This window comes from Glycine max, chromosome 15 (genome assembly GCF_000004515.6).
Source record: "Glycine max cultivar Williams 82 chromosome 15, Glycine_max_v4.0, whole genome shotgun sequence".
Classification (NCBI taxonomy): domain Eukaryota; kingdom Viridiplantae; phylum Streptophyta; class Magnoliopsida; order Fabales; family Fabaceae; genus Glycine; species Glycine max.
The window spans coordinates 7,978,585-7,995,949 of record NC_038251.2 but is presented as its reverse complement, the minus strand read 5'-3'; the positions used below and the strand labels follow the sequence as shown (position 1 = coordinate 7,995,949).

At 33.4% G+C, this 17,365-nt stretch overlaps 2 protein-coding genes across 3 annotated transcripts; both read left to right on the top strand.

The window, feature by feature from the left end:
- Window positions 1–6,165: 6,165 nt before the first annotated feature.
- LOC100781957 (mitogen-activated protein kinase 15) lies at window positions 6,166–12,401 on the top strand. Of its 2 annotated transcripts, none has more exons than XM_003546075.5 (10): window positions 6,166–6,987; window positions 7,825–8,233; window positions 8,324–8,451; window positions 8,545–8,604; window positions 9,170–9,319; window positions 9,403–9,558; window positions 9,643–9,854; window positions 10,680–10,781; window positions 10,928–11,088; window positions 11,570–12,401. In XM_003546075.5, the coding sequence occupies exons 1-10, from the start codon at window positions 6,964–6,966 to the stop codon at window positions 11,851–11,853; spliced, it is 1,686 nt and encodes a 561-aa protein (XP_003546123.1). In that variant the 5' UTR covers window positions 6,166–6,963; the 3' UTR covers window positions 11,854–12,401. The 2 variants fall into 2 exon arrangements, with proteins under 2 accessions (XP_003546123.1, XP_006597569.1); XM_006597506.4 differs by having other exon boundaries at window positions 6,167–6,443.
- A 387-nt stretch (window positions 12,402–12,788) lies between these two features.
- On the top strand, window positions 12,789–16,042 carry LOC100781406 (guanylate kinase 3, chloroplastic). Its single transcript, XM_003546074.5, has 2 exons — window positions 12,789–14,126; window positions 15,641–16,042. Exon 1 carries the CDS (start codon window positions 13,218–13,220, stop codon window positions 14,109–14,111), a length of 894 nt encoding a protein of 297 aa, XP_003546122.1. The 5' UTR covers window positions 12,789–13,217; the 3' UTR covers window positions 14,112–14,126; window positions 15,641–16,042.
- Window positions 16,043–17,365: the final 1,323 nt, after the last annotated feature.

Below are 17,365 nucleotides of genomic sequence, written 5' to 3'. Positions count from 1 at the left end.
CTATCATTCCATAAACTAACTTATGGGTTGAGTTAGATCAAGTTTAAATTTTAAGATAATATTAAAATCTGACTATTGGATCTATTTAGCCAACTATTATTGGATCGTTACGAATTTCATGATTGAAATTTCATGATTGAGATGTTTAATCCTTGATACAAAATAGTGTATTGAAAGTTTCATAGAGTAGTGATATAAAATAGTATTTTATAAGTGGAAACTTATTCTCATTTCATAAGTTATTTTTTTTGAGGTTTATGAGGTTCAATTAGGTCAAACTCTAACAGTATATTTGGATTGATGTCGAGGTTAAACTCTAACAAAAAACAAAAGCCATAACTGGTTTTTTCCTTTAGTTTTGCAATCCTCTCATCCAGTTATATATAAGATTTTTTTAAAAGATTAAATTATTGTTTTTGTTTTTAATTTGATCTTCTAATTATATTACTAGATCCAACGCAAATCTCGGATCTTGACGTTCTCCTGATGGTGGAACTCAACAGCGGCGTTGACGAAGATCTCGTAAAAGATCCTGAAGATTTAAGAAAAATGTTTACATGGTTGTCTTCTGTTTTTTGTAGATATGATCATTCTTGTTTTACCAAAGCCCAACCGTGGCTTCTCTGTGGATCCATCACCATTGCTTCAACCTCGAGAAACTCGTCGGCGATCAATTTGTACGATGGGAAAGGTCTATTCCGATGGCCAAAGATGGGATAGGGTTTGAGTTTGAGTTCACATATGGGAAAATAGGATTGTCAATTCTAGTTCTTTGTTTCTCTAATGTGTCTCAGTTTATAAGATTTAGTTTGTTTTCATTTTTCAATTGTATATTTGTGGGGTCAGGAATTTTGATCTCTGTACGAAGTAAATTATGTGAGGAACATCTTTTGCATGATTATGCTTTTACAAATTTGGGATGGATGCAATGTCATTCTGAACATGATTTCGTTTTTTTTTAATAATCAACATCATATATATTGAACAAGGCTTTTAAAACAGAACCCGTGTGAAGGTATATATACAAGATTATATAATAATTAAGTTATAAGTTAATATATAATTAAAAAAGTTAGGATCTAAAACAATATTTTATAAAATAAAAACTAATAATGTGAAATATTTAAGTATATTTTTATTTATCTTACAAATGTTTTAGATTAAATATTTTTTTAAAAAACAAAAAAAATTAAAAACACCAATTCAACCCTAATTCTTTATGCCGGTTCAATATCAATTTTGACTAATTTTATACCTGTTTGACTAGTTCTTGATTGATTTCTATCAATTTTGAAATGTTCTAATTTTTTAGAATCTCCCAACAGATTACGGTTCCTAGTTCAATCGATTGAACCAACCCGTCCAACTTTAAAAACCTTGATATTGAATAGGATCTTACACATTTGATAAGTACCACGAACTTTAATGTCTACCATGGTGTTTATAATTCAAATTGAACTCATAGCTGAATTAGAAAAATCAATTAAATAAGATTACGGGAGACGGCCTCACTAAATATAAAAATTATATTTTTTTAAAATAAATATTATTATGGTGACGGTTTTATACATTTAATGACACTTTTAAAATGAACACTAAGTATGATGACGTTACATCCAGATTCTAACATCATTTATTAGATCGAAGGACTTAATTGGATCGTTTTTAAGAATTAAATAATCAAATTGAATTAATTAATAATTAGATGACCAAATCAGATTTTGAAAATAAATTAAATGACAAAACAATAATTTAACCTTTTTTAAATGTTTAAATGATGGAACTCTTGGTGAAGAGAGGCAAGCAAGGAGGAGAGAAAAGAAAAATAAAGTAGGAAATACGGTAAAATAATTGACCTGCTCTGTAATTGTTTTTTTTTTCCAAGAGAAATAATGGAAATTTTCATATTTCATGTGTCTCTAATTGTTTTTCATTTATATTTTATTTCTTAGATAAAAAAGTATCTATATAATCAAATGTTATTTTCTCCTCTCTCTCTAATTAAATATGTGAACAAATAATTTAATTCAAATATATATATATATATATATATATATATATATATAATATTGAAAATTAAATTATTATGTATGATAAATTTATTATTATATTAATGATAATTTATTATTAATTGACAATATAAAACTACTTTACCCGGTTGATATATAACTATTAAACTATTATTTTAAATAATATAAAATTTATCCATTTTTTCTTTAATTTTGATTCTTTCTATTTTCATTCACATCCAAATCATGTGGTAAATGACAATATATTGAACTATTGGTCTTTAGAAATTATCTTCTCGTGCAAGTGAATGGATGATATATTTTGATCTAACTATAACTTATTTTAATGGTAATCTGTGCAAGTATACATTTTAAGTGATAATATAGCTTTACGTCCTTGTTCAGTTGATTTCTGCTAATAGTACAAAGCTCAATATATTTCTTCATGTGTAGAGAGGATCACAGTATGCAAATAAGGAGTCGAATGGAGACATATAAAGGCTTTGCATTTTAATCTTAATGCTAAATTCAAGAAATTCTCTTTAAACTATGGACATGCAATATGATTTCTCAATTCACAAAAATATGCGTATGGAATGTACGAGGATTTATACAAAACCGTGCACATTAGTTATCACTTATGTTGTTTGGCTCCGGCAAAAACAAAAACAAGAAAAGAAGAATCAAAACAAAACAAACATTTGAGTTTTGGTTTTAATTTGATGTTTCAACGTCCAACTCAAAAGCTTTTCCTTTTCTTTTATTATTCTGGCCTTGGTTAAAAGTTTGACATATATATACCCAGCAAGTTGGGAACTAATAATAATTATAGTTTTCATTATGCATGGGATCTTGAGTATTTGGCCGAAAAAGGGATCTGGGAGAGCACGTGAGAGTTATCATCAATGGAGGAAAATGATACGAATATTTTTTCAAACTACAAATACAATTGTGGGGACTTGATCACGACGTTCCATTGTACGCATAAATCTGAACCCAGTTTGGCAAATTTAAAATAACATTAATACTTTGACCAAATAAAATAACAAACATTATTGCAGGGAAGAGCTAGCCATTTTTTTATTCTTATCAATGGGACTAAACACATGAAATTATTTAAGGGAGTCAATATGTTCTTATAAAAGGTAGAAATATGTTTTTGGTATTTAAAAATACATCTTTTAAGCTTTTTTTTTTTAAAAAAATGTATTTATTTTTATTTCTTACATTTAACAAATATCGTAGTTCTTTGTTAGAGATTAAAAGTGAATGAATTTTATAAATTTTGGGGTCTGAAAATAAATAATTTTCTTATAAACACTAAAGCAAAAAAATATCTCTAATGAAGACAAAAACATTTAAGTATATATTATAAATTAAAGAAAATTTACCCAAATTTTAGGTGGTATAAATGAAAGAAAAGACAAATTTTCTTAAAAAACTTAGCCGGAAAAAGCTGTATACATAAAATGTGTTAATATTACTGTTTAAAAGCAAAAAATAAAATAAAATCTGTTTGCTAATTCCAAGAAACAGCAAACAAAGAGATGCCATCAGTGTTGGATTGAAGACAACTGGCGTGCATGTTCAATGTTGGTTTACAATTTTCCAAAAGACATTCATAATTTGTTTGATTTCTGCTAGTAGTTCATTTTCCAAAATAGTTCAACATAAAAGATGATGTGAAACAAACGGAAATACAAACATTTATCATTGTTGCATGGGAAATCTTATCTATCTCTACATATATTAAATCTGTCCAGGTATCACCGTTTAATGAACTTCTTTCTTGTCCTCTCTCTCTTTGGAATTAAATTGATTATGTTGTTCTTCACAATGCTTCTAATTAATATACATTTCAAAATAGTAAGAAAAAAATAGTGATGGTGTACCTGATTGTATTTGTAGGAATCGTGGAATCCCTCTAAGGCTCTAACTAATTCACCAATCCGTTGATCTCTCCCTAGGGAATTTGCCACTATGCCATGGCATCTCTTGCAACACCATAGTGCGTAAGAAGAAACCCATATTTTCGTCCCCACCAGAAACTTTTTTCTTTTCAGAAAATGATTTCTGGCCGTCTTTTTTCCTTTCCTTTTTTAAAGTTTTTCTTAAGGATTGGGCTGATAGAAAAATCTTGACTAAATGAATTGATAGCCATTATGATTCCGCTAAGATTTTTGGTGCTTTGGGAACTAATAACCGAACATGACACAATTTTTTGGGCAGAATAAACAAACATTTTTTCTTTATCACCTACTTCCATATCATCCAAGATTAAGTGTGCGTTTAGATTGTGGTTTCTGTAATTCCAATAATCATTTGTAGAAGTATACTTTTTGTTACTTCTGCAGTGGAAGTACATTGAATTGAACGTGATCACAATTCCAATAACTATGCAAATAGTCAAATGCGTTTTAATCTCTATCGAAAAACTTACGTAATTATCTTGAGTGAACCAAGTTAAATACACACTTAAAGTAATAGTACACATTTTTAATTATGTAGAAATAAATAAGTTTTTTTCTGGTATTATAAACCATCACTCATTAGGATCAAACTTATCAGCTACTTGGATCCAAGTCAATAACTTGGCGAAAAATGTCACCCAAGTTCGGTTAAAACATACACACGAATAGAAAAAAAAGGTAAAAATCCTATTTATTATTTGGATTTAGGCATTTTAGCTGAGTATAAAAGATAAAGTTTGGCAGAACTGAGTCTCCATATTACTTTTTTATACCTAAAATAAAAGCACCGATTCGCAGTTAGAGAACTCTCCAACCCATGTGACGCACATGCCCTTTGGAATTAGTAAATCCTAACATATGTTTTAACATGAATATCGATCAAATGGATAAACACTAGCCTTATGCCCAATATATATATATATATATATATATATATATATATTGGCCTTCAACAATATTCTCGTCCCGATTATTTGTCACTTCCAATTTTCGCTTTGAAATATGGTGCCTCGGATGGAAGGATATCTTTATTAAATTAGTCCATGTTTTTTTTTCCTTTTCAAAGTAGAGATTATACCTAAAACTAAAACGAATGAAAAAGTAATTCCGCTACATATAACAGTGACCATAGTAATTCCATATGCTATATATTTTTTTTATCATTCATATGCTATATACGTATGTGTATGTTTAATTTTTTAATATATTCAAAGGCTTTGAGAAAAACATGACTTTGAACATGCAACATTCCAAAAATGCACTAATACAACTCCTACGTTGTTGGTACTTTCTTTCGGAAATTCAATAATATCTATAGTTTTGTTTGTTAAACTTTTTTATGAAAAGAAAATCACTTTTAGCATAAATTTATGCTGGTTCATTTGACTTCTAATAAGTAGGATTATGATTATTATTTTTCATAAGTTTGCAACATGAATTTGAAAATGACTTTGATGAAGACATCCAAGACTCAATTCTAAGGAAAGAGACGCTGTTGTTCTCCGAAAAAAAAAAACAGTTATACTGTCAACCATATAAAATGAAGTTAATAGTGAACTCAATTATAACTTTTTATATTGTTATTATTTATATATATATTTTTAAAAAAATCTACTTAAATTATTACTGAAAATTTATAATAAGTTTTTCCATTTAGTTATTTTTTATATATAATGACCACAGAAGTCTACACTAAAAATTAAACCCATGACTTCATGGCTAAAGTTAATTATCTTAATGCCATCACTAATAATTTTTCTTACAGATTAACTAAGACATTATTTTTAATTTATTTTAATTTCCTTTTCTTTTACATTATTTATCATTTATTTATTAATTAACCATCACAAGCCACATGTTTTCTTTCAATGAATCAATCACAAGCCAGTTAAGCAAGAATTATTGACTTTGAGAGACAAAATGCCACAAGCTGGAACACTCTCCTCCCTCTTCCACATAATATCTTATCCGATATCTTTCGTTGAGAGAGGAAACTAAAAATTGAAAAAATACATTGAAAAAAGAAGTGGAAAATTGAGTGGCAAGGGCACATTCATACTTTTCTGCAATACTGCACCCAAAAAAAAAAAAAACTTTTCTGCAATAATACCCTTCCTTTAAAATTACTCTCATATAATAATAATAATAATAGAATATTATTATTATTTATTCATTTTTCCTCTATATTATTATTCATCCCTTTTTTATGTCTCGAACACTTTCTTAAAGCTCTGCACCACAACCTTCTTCAACTTGAACTCGAAGTATGCGGTTTGTGTGGGATCCAAAAGTTTATGTTCCTTTATTCACTCTCAATTTTCCATCATAATCTGCTTCTTCAATTCCCCAATTTCAAGATTCTTATTCTGCTTTGAAATCCTAAGCTCCACCCTTTGTTCGGTGTCTCTATTTATTCGTCTTCTTTGGCAGAGTTAGTGATTATCGCCGCAGCAAATTCTCCAAGGTTATTTTTTTCCGCTGATTCTAAGCTCAACGCCTTGTACCAATTCACACCCCAACTTGATCTGTGACTTTGGCCTTTTCAGCTACATTTCAAGAGCTTCTTCATTTCCTTTTTGTTTTTTGGGGGTTTTTTGTTCCCTATTTTTTTATTCTAATACAGTGATATCCTAGTACGTGTTTTTGTTTTTGTTTTAATTGCAGTTGTTGTATTCGCTGCTAAACTATTCTGGGTCTGTTTTTTTTTTTTTTTTTTTGTTGAGCTTCGTTCAAGTTTGAATTGAAAGTTTTCTCCTTTACTTGTTCATTTTGATTTGGTTTTTCTTGCTTTGCATTTTGAGCACCCCTTTTGATCTGGGGCGTTCTGGTGTTTGTGTGGTTCTCTGTTTTAGTGTTTTCTTTTTGGGGATTTCGGAGTGGAAGTGGGAGTTTGGGTGATCTGGGTTTTGAGTTGAGGTAAGGGGTTTGTTGGATGCACCTATTGGCTTAAATCATTTGAAGGGTTTTTATGCTTAGTTGCAAAGATGCTTCCTGATCAGAGAAAAAAGGTAAAGTTACTTAACTGATGTACATGTAGATGTGTGTGTATATATGTAGCTTAATCTGTGTTTTGTTGTGAGTTCTGCTTCTATAAGATATGGATAGTGTTTGTATTCTTCATGATTGAAAATTTTTGTTTTCTTATCCCATCGAGTGTGGAGCTCTTACTCTTCTCTGACACTACTTTTTTCTCTCCTTTTTGCTTGTGGATATGAGAACCGTTTCTAGTTAAGAAGAAACAAAGTGTCTTGCAAATGTCTATATTTCTCTGCCATATGCCTAAGTCTGTAGTGTTTGGTTTGTGAGAGACTCTGCAGAAATTTTTCCGTCGTTTAAGATTTGGTTGTCTACTATTTTGGTTTCCATGGTGTCTGCAGACTGTTGCAGTTGATTGTTTTAGCCCCCGCATCTCCCCTTTTGTGTTTCATTTCATTTTAATATTACTAAATTACTAATATCGAATTTCGTGTCTTTTTTCATAATTCATCTTTTATCCCTCTGAAATTTAATTATACCTTGCAAATTCTACATGTGGGATTTAAAACCTCCAAAAATATGTTTGTTTTGATTCATTACTTTTAGAGAGGATCAAGTCAAATTTACATTCCGTATTTTTTGTAATACGACTCTTATCTTATGTTTAACGGTAAAGTAACAGTCTCATCTTTAAAAACTTGGAGCTACCTTTATCCTCTATTATTCATGGTTGGATGCAAACATTAGACACTAATCTTATGTTTCCTTCATTAAAAATATGGATGTTGCAGATCATTTTAACCATACGTATGGCTTTGAGTTTGCTTAGTATCTTCATTAGAATAATTTGGTTTGTTGTGTTTTTGCAGTCATCTGTAGAGGTGGACTTCTTTACTGAATACGGTGAAGGGAGCAGATACAGAATAGAGGAAGTAATTGGTAAAGGAAGCTATGGTGTTGTCTGCTCTGCATATGATACACACACTGGAGAAAAGGTTGCAATAAAGAAAATTAATGACATATTTGAACATGTTTCTGATGCCACTCGCATTCTTCGCGAGATTAAGCTTCTTAGACTTTTACGCCATCCAGATATTGTGGAGATCAAACATATTCTGTTGCCTCCTTCTAGAAGGGAATTCAAAGATATATATGTTGTCTTCGAACTCATGGAATCTGATTTACATCAGGTCATCAAAGCTAATGATGATCTGACACCAGAACATTACCAGTTTTTCTTGTATCAGCTTCTACGAGGCTTGAAGTATATACACACAGGTTAGTTAGGGAATCTTTCTTAGATTGCTTGCTGTAGCATATATTATATGATCACTGTGGCTGATTTTGAATTTCTTAATGGACTTGTAGCAAATGTTTTTCACCGTGATCTAAAGCCAAAAAACATTTTAGCAAATGCTGACTGCAAACTGAAGATTTGTGACTTTGGTCTTGCCAGAGTGGCTTTCAATGATACTCCCACTGCTATTTTCTGGACAGTATGAATCTTTTTCCCTGAAACTATCACCTTCAATTGTACATAGCTCTCTTTCTCAGTTCATCACCTCTTAATTCCGTTTGTTTGCTTGCAGGATTATGTTGCAACACGGTGGTATAGGGCTCCTGAGTTGTGTGGATCCTTTTTTTCCAAGGTGCAATATAAGTTATGACTATTATTTAAGATCGTTGGTCAATTTTATCCAATATGATTTGCCCCTGCTTGATATGATTTACTAAGTTAAAAAGTTTGATTTTTCATGATGAATGTTTCAAATAGCAATTTTAAATTTTAACTGTACTAAATAATATATGTACAACCACTTTTTCTCACTTAAGTAGGTTGGCCACGTAGATGAAATGATGTTGTAATGTTCTATTATGGGTTGTGTCTATAGGCAAGCCGTTGACCTTTATATCCTTCTTAATGGTTCTTATTTCATACAGGACTGATGCTTTAGACATCAGCAACTGGTTTAGGGTCATTTTTTACTCTTAATTACATTATAAAGTCTATTCTGGTTGGTTGTAATATTTAAATATACAATAGGAATCAGTACCTATCATTGTTTATTTCATATTTTAAAGCAGTAGCCAGGAAGTTGATCCTGTTTGTGAAATGAAGTTGGACAATGCTTCTATGCTTCTGTGTACCTTAATGATTTATTATCTTATCCTGGACTTTGTAAATATATTTGGTCATAAACTTTTGTTTTTCAGTATACACCAGCTATAGACATATGGAGCATTGGCTGCATTTTTGCTGAACTTTTGACCGGAAAACCTCTTTTCCCTGGGAAGAATGTTGTTCATCAACTAGACCTTATGACTGATCTTCTTGGAACTCCATCTCTTGAAGCCATTGCTAGGGTCTGTTGTTCAGTTTCCCTTCCTTTTAGCAATTTTGTTTGTTCTATTTTGTTACTTAATGAAACCTTGGTATATACTAATAGGTACGAAATGAGAAAGCTCGGAGATATTTGAGCAGCATGCGAAAGAAGAAGCCAGTTCCTTTCTCGCAGAAGTTTCCTCATGCAGACCCCCGTGCTCTTCGTTTGTTAGAAAGAATGTTGGCATTTGAGCCTAAGGATCGGCCTACTGCAGAAGAGGTTAGATCTTGATGTCCATCTATCTGTTGTTCACTTTCTCTGTTACATCTGGTTAATAGGTTATCGTGTGTATAATAATGTTAGGCTCTAGCGGATCCATATTTTAAAGGCTTGGCAAAGGTTGAGAGAGAACCATCTGCTCAGCCAGTTACCAAGATGGAGTTTGAATTTGAGAGACGCCGGATAACAAAGGAAGATGTACGAGAGCTTATATACCGAGAGACTTTGGAGTACCATCCGAAGATGTTGAAGGAATTTCTAGAAGGAGCAGAGCCAACAGGTTTCATGTATCCAAGGTATTGTCTAAATCTCTATCCAAATTTTTGTTTTGCACCGCATTAGCACTTCATGAACAACATATTTGGTTGTTGCTTTCACCTGATATTGTTACTTCACAGTTCATAAATTTGGACACTTGTTGGTTTTACAATTTTCATTTTTGCTCATTAAGGAGCCTATATATACAGTATCTTTTTAGTTAGATGTAACTCCTATATTCTGAATGTAGAGCTATGGCTAAAATTATCAAATTTATTGAAGAAGTACAAAAGAAAATGCCATGACAAGCTTCAACATATATGAACAAAACAATCTCCATGGCTTTTTTTCTCAAGGTTAAAAGCCACATGGTTTTCAAATTTCATATTAAGTTCATAGATAAAAAAAACTTCGTACCCCATTGCCCAGAGGCTCTTCGCTATGCGAAGGTATGGGGGAGGGATATTGTACGCAGCCTTGCCCTTGCATATGCAAAGAGGCTGTTTCCGGATTCGAACCCATGACCAACAAGTCACCAAGGCACAACTTTACCGCTGCACCAGGGCTCGCCCTCTAAGTTCATAGATAGATATACAAAAATATTGATATATGGATACTTACGATTTGGTGTGCTTGCTAATTTTCTTTTTTTGAAATAAATTACATCATATGTTTGTTGAGATGTAATTTTAACTACAAATTCATTATTTATGGGATTGTAAATTTGTGAGTTTCAAGCATATTTAATTTTAATTGATGTATTTTAGAATTGCCTAGTTTTGTTACTCTAATTTCTGTTAGGTGTAACATTAGCTTTTGGTTTTTCCCCCTTGTTTTTTTTTTCCAAATTGTATTTTGAATAGTGCTGTGGATCACTTCAAGAAACAATTTGCATATCTTGAGGAGCATTACGGCAAAGGGGGAACTGTTGCTCCGCCTGAGAGGCAACATGCATCATTACCGAGGTATCCCAATTTTCTGTTACTATTTTTTTGAATTGTTCCTTTCTTCTTTGTCCATTGTTCTTTTATCTTGTCAAATTCCAATATAGAAAAATCCCTTTATCTGCTTTGGAATTGCCAACTCTGCTGATTTGTTGCTGTGCATGCAGACCTTGTGTGTTGTATTCAGACCACTCAATGCAGAACACATCTGAGGTTGCAGATGATCTATCCAAATGTTGCATCAAAGAAGTTGAGAAACAACCCATAGAAAGGAGTAGTGCTATCCCTATGTCTAGGCTTCCTTTACAAGCACCGCAAAATATTCAAGGTGTGATGATTGACTTTCGTATATATTTTGCCCCTTCTCTGTCTCCCTTTTGTTCTTCTTATCTATGGTATACACATGGCTGACATTCTCTGATAAAGAGTGTTGTGCCTTCCTGAAGCTTGTTTCATTTTAATTCATCTCTTTTAATCTTTGCAAACATGTACTTCTTTCTTCAGCCACATGGTGGGAATTGTGTGTGAATGGCTGATAGGAACAAGTTTGTATAGAAGAAATTCTGAAATAGAGCTGTGGAATTCTTTAATTGTTTTGATGTTTTTTGTCATCATATTCTTTATTCTAGCTGCATATATGTACTGTTATTTCCAAAAAGAAGAAAAAACTGTCTTATAGAATATGGTAGTATTACATATAGATTTAAGGTAGTACAATATAATTCTCCTCTAATATTACCTATAGATTTAAAGTATCATAATGCTATTGTAATCCAATGTACATTACATTTGTGGCTCACTTTCTGTAGGTGTTGCTGCAAGGCCCCGAAAGGTTGTTGGTTCAGTAATGCGTTACAACAACTGTGGGGTAGCAGTGACGGCCGAGGCTGAACAGCGGAGGGTGGTCAGGAATCCATCTGTTTCAGCTCAGTATGCAGCATCGAGCTGTTCATATCCTAGGAGAAACCCAGGCTATAAAAATGAGAGGGGGGCAGAGGATGATGGGATTGAAGGTTCAAATGGACTGCAGCCAAAGTACATGGCAAGAAAAGTGGCTGCTGCTCAAGCTGGACCTGGTGGTCAGTGGTATTGATAATGAATTACATTGAATCTATGTGGCCAACAAGAGCCTTGTGTTGTGCCATGAAACTCTGATAATACCCGAGTTTCATGTGCTACACCTAATCTTGATCATCTGAACTGAAATTTCACATTCGAAGTAACAAAGGGAAGAGCTCAAGGGACTCAAGTCCTAATGTTGAAGTATCTAGAGGATGATTTCTAATTCACGCTATTTGCATGGTCAAATTTAAAGGGTTCTCGTGGTCTAATTGATGATTTTCTTGCACTCTAATTTATTAATAACAGAGTACATGAAAGATCTGAAAAGCCATGAACTTGAAGGCAGACCACCAGTTGCTTCATTGCAGAATGGGAAGTTGTTACTTTTACCCTATAGTATTACTTGAGTACCAATACCAAGATAATGTATTTTTTTTTTAAAAGAACTTATAGCCAAACTGCCAAAGTCATATTCTCTTGTCCCTTTCTCCATGGGGTATCTTTGGGGTTAGTAACTTAATTTGGTGTAACAAAAGAAATGAAGTGTTGGTTCCCAATGAATGGTAACTCCTTGTTTCACATGTTTGCTTACTGAATTCCACGTGTGCACTCTGATATTTTCCTCCAAGTATTTTCCTCAGCCTATGAATCATAAGTGCTTGTCGTATCTTATTATGGGTGAACGTGGGTGCACACTTTTATGCCGTCTCACAGAAAACAACACACTAATTTATGCAAGAGATAAGGAGATGGTTTTTTATGCAGGCCCTATTTGGGGGATGGAGGGGTTCAGTTCCTCTGCCATTCAGATTTTAGAATACAAATGCAGCAAACTCGTTGCTCAAATGCATTGCATAGCACTTTAACTCATCAGTCTCATTCATGACATCTTTTTTGACCAGACTCTATTGGCCAAGAGGTCTTAAACCAAGACAAGAACAGTAATAGAAGAAGTAAACTTTTCATTTCATTCGATGCCCTGCAGCAAGCAATAGATATTTTTCACGAGTAGAAGTCATGTTTAAGTTCAAAAGTCAAAACATTCACACTTTGACTGGTCAAATGCCATTTTTTTCAACTATAATTAAGGTTTTTCATACTGTAATTCAATTCAATAAGATTGTTGAATTTGAGTGTAATTATTTAATAAGTTATTGTTCAGGCTGATTTCTAACTAATTGATGACATAAAATCCTGTATCCTGTATCCTGTATGTCTGTATCAAAATCACATTTTGTCTCTCTCCATTTCTTGTGTTGTATATATCATCCAATGAAGAGAGATCAAATTGCGATGTGTTAGGAGAATAGCTGTATGAGTATAAATATGAAGACGTAGAAAGTATGGTCTTGAATATTATTTTACTAAACCTCTTCTCATCAATCTATCTATCTCATGTGGACAAGCGAGTGCTCCATGTTCCGCAGGCTCCTCTGCACCTCTCTTCCCCGTCTTTCAAAACCCCAATCTTCAAGCTCCTTAACCATTCTCAACTCCTCACTCACCCAAAAACAAAAACAAAAGCCCTTATCTCCCCAAACCATCAAATCCTTCTCCTCTTCCAAAATGGGGGACGCGCGAAGACCCTTATTCGTCCCAATCCCCACTTTGGAAAAAGCAGAACGCTCCGACCTCCTCCGCGCCCTAGAAGCTTCCATGGGCTCCCCTTTCAGCTCCGAGCCTCTCTCTCCAAACCCTAACCCTCTAATCATCGTCATCAGCGGCCCCAGCGGCGTCGGCAAGGACACCCTCATCGCGCGCCTCCGCGACTCCCGCCGCGCCCTCCACTTCGTTGTCACCGCCACCACGCGCCCCCGCCGCCCCGCCGAGGTCGACGGGAAGGACTACATCTTCGTCTCCAAGGAGGAGTTTCTCGGGATGGTGGAGCGGGAGGAGCTGCTGGAGTACGCGCTGGTCTACGGTGACTACAAGGGCGTGCCGAAGCAGCAGATTCGGGAGTGTCTCGCGCAAGGCTGCGACGTCGTTTTGAGGGTTGATATTCAGGGGGCTGCCACGTTGAAGAAGGCGCTCGGGAAGTCGGCGGTGTTTGTATTTGTGGCGGCGGAGAGCGAGATGGCGTTGGTGGAGAGGCTGGTGGACCGGAAGACGGAGACCGTGGAGTCGTTGCTGGTGAGGATTGGTACTGCCAGGGAGGAGATGAAGCATGTCAAGAATTTTGATTATGTTGTGGTCAATGCGAAAGGGAAGCTTGATAATGCGGTCAAGTTGATGGAGTCTATTATTGATGCCGAGAAAGCTAGGGTTTCTCAGAGGACTCCTCACTTATAATGGACGCTCAACATGGTAATTTGTTCTTATCTTTTTCTGGGTTTGCTATTGAGGACTCGTTTTTTATGTGAAATTTTCGTGCTCAGTTGAATGGATTTGTTTGCACTTGACTGATTTGAATTATCGGTGAGGTCATTGAAGATGAAATTGTCTAATGTGTGTTTCGTTGTGGAAAGGATTGGTGTTTCTGCAACCTGCGATATCCATTCTTTGTGAAACAAATTTGGAGTAACATGTCAATGTCCTTCACATCATACTAACTCTGGATTAACATGTTAAGTTGTTAATATTAATCCCAATATGTAGTTTGTGCTAAAAAATGAATTGTGTTGAGATTGACATACTGCAGGATATATTATATTGAAATATGCAGAACATTGACAATGAATTGAATCGTAGGATAATATTCAAACCATGGTTTATTATGTTCTAAGTTCTCCTCAAAACTCAAAATATCTCAATTAAGCAAAAATATCTAAAGAGGGATATCCACACAACATATGAAGTAGCTGTTTGTTTCATTTAGTAGTTATCCATACAATGTACCAACAAAATTCAGTATTTTGCATGGACTAGCTTGTACGTGAGTGATATCAGCCCATTGCAATGCTTGATTGAGATTGTGCCCAAAGGTATTTGATAGTGAAATTTGCAAAACAAAAAGGTATTAGGCATGTACTCGTGTGAGCGTGTGTACCTGGTAATGCATCATATTTGCTTATGCGCCTTGTACAATGGTGAAGTTTAGATAGTTGACAGACTTAGATTAAATTTGGGGGCATGCTACATTCACTAAAATTGGATTGTTATAAGTTGCACATAGTTTGTGAATGGAGAAGGTCACTTCATTATGAATTCAAAGTTGAGATTGTCTCAGTTCAGAGTGAGATTCTTTTTGTTATGGAGATGCGTGCTATACAGGGGTGAGTTTATTTTTTGCTGGATCTACTTATTCTTGATTATAAGTAACAGTATTTTCTATATTTACTTATTTACTTAATAAAATTGATTTTTCCTTTCATTTTGATATTGTGTTGATTATGTAGCTCTTTGTACTATAAAGAACTTACTTATATGCTTAATCATTAATATTTCGTGAATTTCTATTTCCTTTTATTTTCTGGGCTAACATAAGTGACTTGAACCTTGTGTTTCTGGTATTTGTAACCAAAGGTAAGCACCAATACTTTACAGATACTTGATAATCCTAGTTTCGGTTTACAGTTTTTTCAGTTCTATTTTTTTAACTTCTATATCAATATAGACAAGACTACAACAATATTTGGACAAATGATAATATTTTATTATGTTAACAATGATTTATTCTAACATCGTTTATCTCTGTTGATCTAATATTTGATTTTTTAATTGAAATTTAACTATTTTATTTGTTGTATTTTAGTCATACTCGTCCTATAATTTTAAATTTGCCATATTTCAGTGTCAGCATCATGTTGTATCTGTGCTTTCTAACTTGCAACCTGCATGGCATAACTGACTATACTGTTAATATTGCCTTTTCCCTGTAGGTTTTATGATGGATGATAAACTGGGGATGATCGTAAAAATATTATTTGTGAGCTCTGCTTGCCAGTGACGAGCTTGATGCTCATTTCCTACGACTGATGTCATCATGGGAAGACATGTTGGGGGTAATGGTTCTAGTGGTGATTCTTCCAATACTGCCTTAAATGAAGTACAAGTGTTTGTTCTTGGTGAATAGAAATTTTAATTACAATGCCAAATATCATTTGTTTATTTTATTCGGTGATCTGGTTGGAAATAGTTATGTAGGAAGCAAATTGAATTTAGTGGATGAAACAGTGAACTGAACTGACACAGATAGCTTTGATACCTCGTGTAATCCTTCTTATGAACTGATTCAAAAAGCCAGTGGCTCAAACTTAATCCCAATAGGTTTTTATGCATTATATTGGGTTGTACTTCTTTTCCTTTCTCTCCCCTCCTCTCATTTACTCTTGGTTAAACTGCAATATTTAGGTGTGCTTGGAGAACAGATAGGAATGAATCAATTTTTATACTTGTTCTAATTTAATAAAGAAAGTGGAAAATAAGATGGTTATGAATTTTTTTCCATCTTTTCTTTGTATATTTACAACTTTAGAGTTTGTGAACGATGAGATAAAGATCCTGGTCGTTCTTATGTCACATTTGCTATTATTTCTTCGATTTTCTATTTTACTGGTATAAGTTTGCTCTTATCTAATCCGTGAATTACCCGAGTCATATATGATCTGGGTTGAAGATCCTATCCCTATTTTTTCGTTTAATTCTTGAAGTTACTAAAAACGTGTTAGCGATGTAAAAATTGAGTATTTTGTCCAAGTTTTTAGGCCTAAATCCTCTGTATAAATTATTGTAATTATAGAATGTTGCTAGTTTTATTATTTTTCCCTCACCGTCTTCACTTTGTTAAGAAGTTTTTGCCGTAGAAGTCGTGACTTCATATCAAATTGAAATGGTAGAAGATGATTTTTGTTGAAATTAAAAGTTATTAGAGGAATGGATAGGATCGAAAACTTTGCTCAAGCATGTGAGTCTTCTCCAGAATCTCCACATATTCGAAATTAGGAAATGATGGAATGCAAATTTGACTTGGCGTGTCGTGTAGTTACCTACTTCCCATATTCACCAAAAAAAGGGTTAGGTGGGTTGGTAAAAGATTATATTACATCCTAATTTTAAAGTACCGTAGCTGATATCTGATATCACATTCCTAACGTATTGGATAAATGAGGCTTATTGCAACTTCTACAATAGTTCTTCTGGTTTTTTGCAGGTGCAAACTGCAAAGGTTATTGTCTTGACAGGAGTTTTCTTGTTCGAATGATGTGTCAATAAGGCTTGACTATGGACCCGAATTGTTTTGCTTAAGGTGAGAACCAGAACTTTAATTTAAGGGGGAGGAGTACAACAACAAAAAATATTACTAATTCTTTTTATAAAATTTCACATATGTAACACATAAGGAATTTAATACATATAATTGAAAAAAATTTGAGTAAAAGAAAAACTTCCTATTATTAAAAAAAAAACTTCCTTTCTCTAATTTTAGGTAATTTATATCCGTTGACTATTGTGGCAAATGTATTGAACATAAAGGAAAATTTAAATATTATTTTAGTCATTATTTTTTAAAATTTTTGGCTTTAATCTTTATACTTTATTCGTTTTTTTTAATTCCTATAATTTTAAAATTAGGTCCGTGGAGCAAAAAACCAAAATCCAAATGT

What these genes read in the sequence shown, in the direction of transcription:
- LOC100781957 (XM_003546075.5), top strand. Translation starts at nt 6,964, where the DNA reads ATGCTTCCTGATCAGAGAAAAAAG. An exon ending in CCACTGCTATTTTCTGGACA is followed by an intron (nt 8,452 to 8,544) that starts GTATGAATCTTT and finishes GTTTGCTTGCAG; the next exon opens with GATTATGTTGCAACACGGTG. An exon ending in GTGGATCCTTTTTTTCCAAG is followed by an intron (nt 8,605 to 9,169) that starts GTGCAATATAAG and finishes TTTGTTTTTCAG; the next exon opens with TATACACCAGCTATAGACAT.
- LOC100781406 (XM_003546074.5), top strand. Translation starts at nt 13,218, where the DNA reads ATGTGGACAAGCGAGTGCTCCATGTTCCGCAGGCTCCTCTGCACCTCT.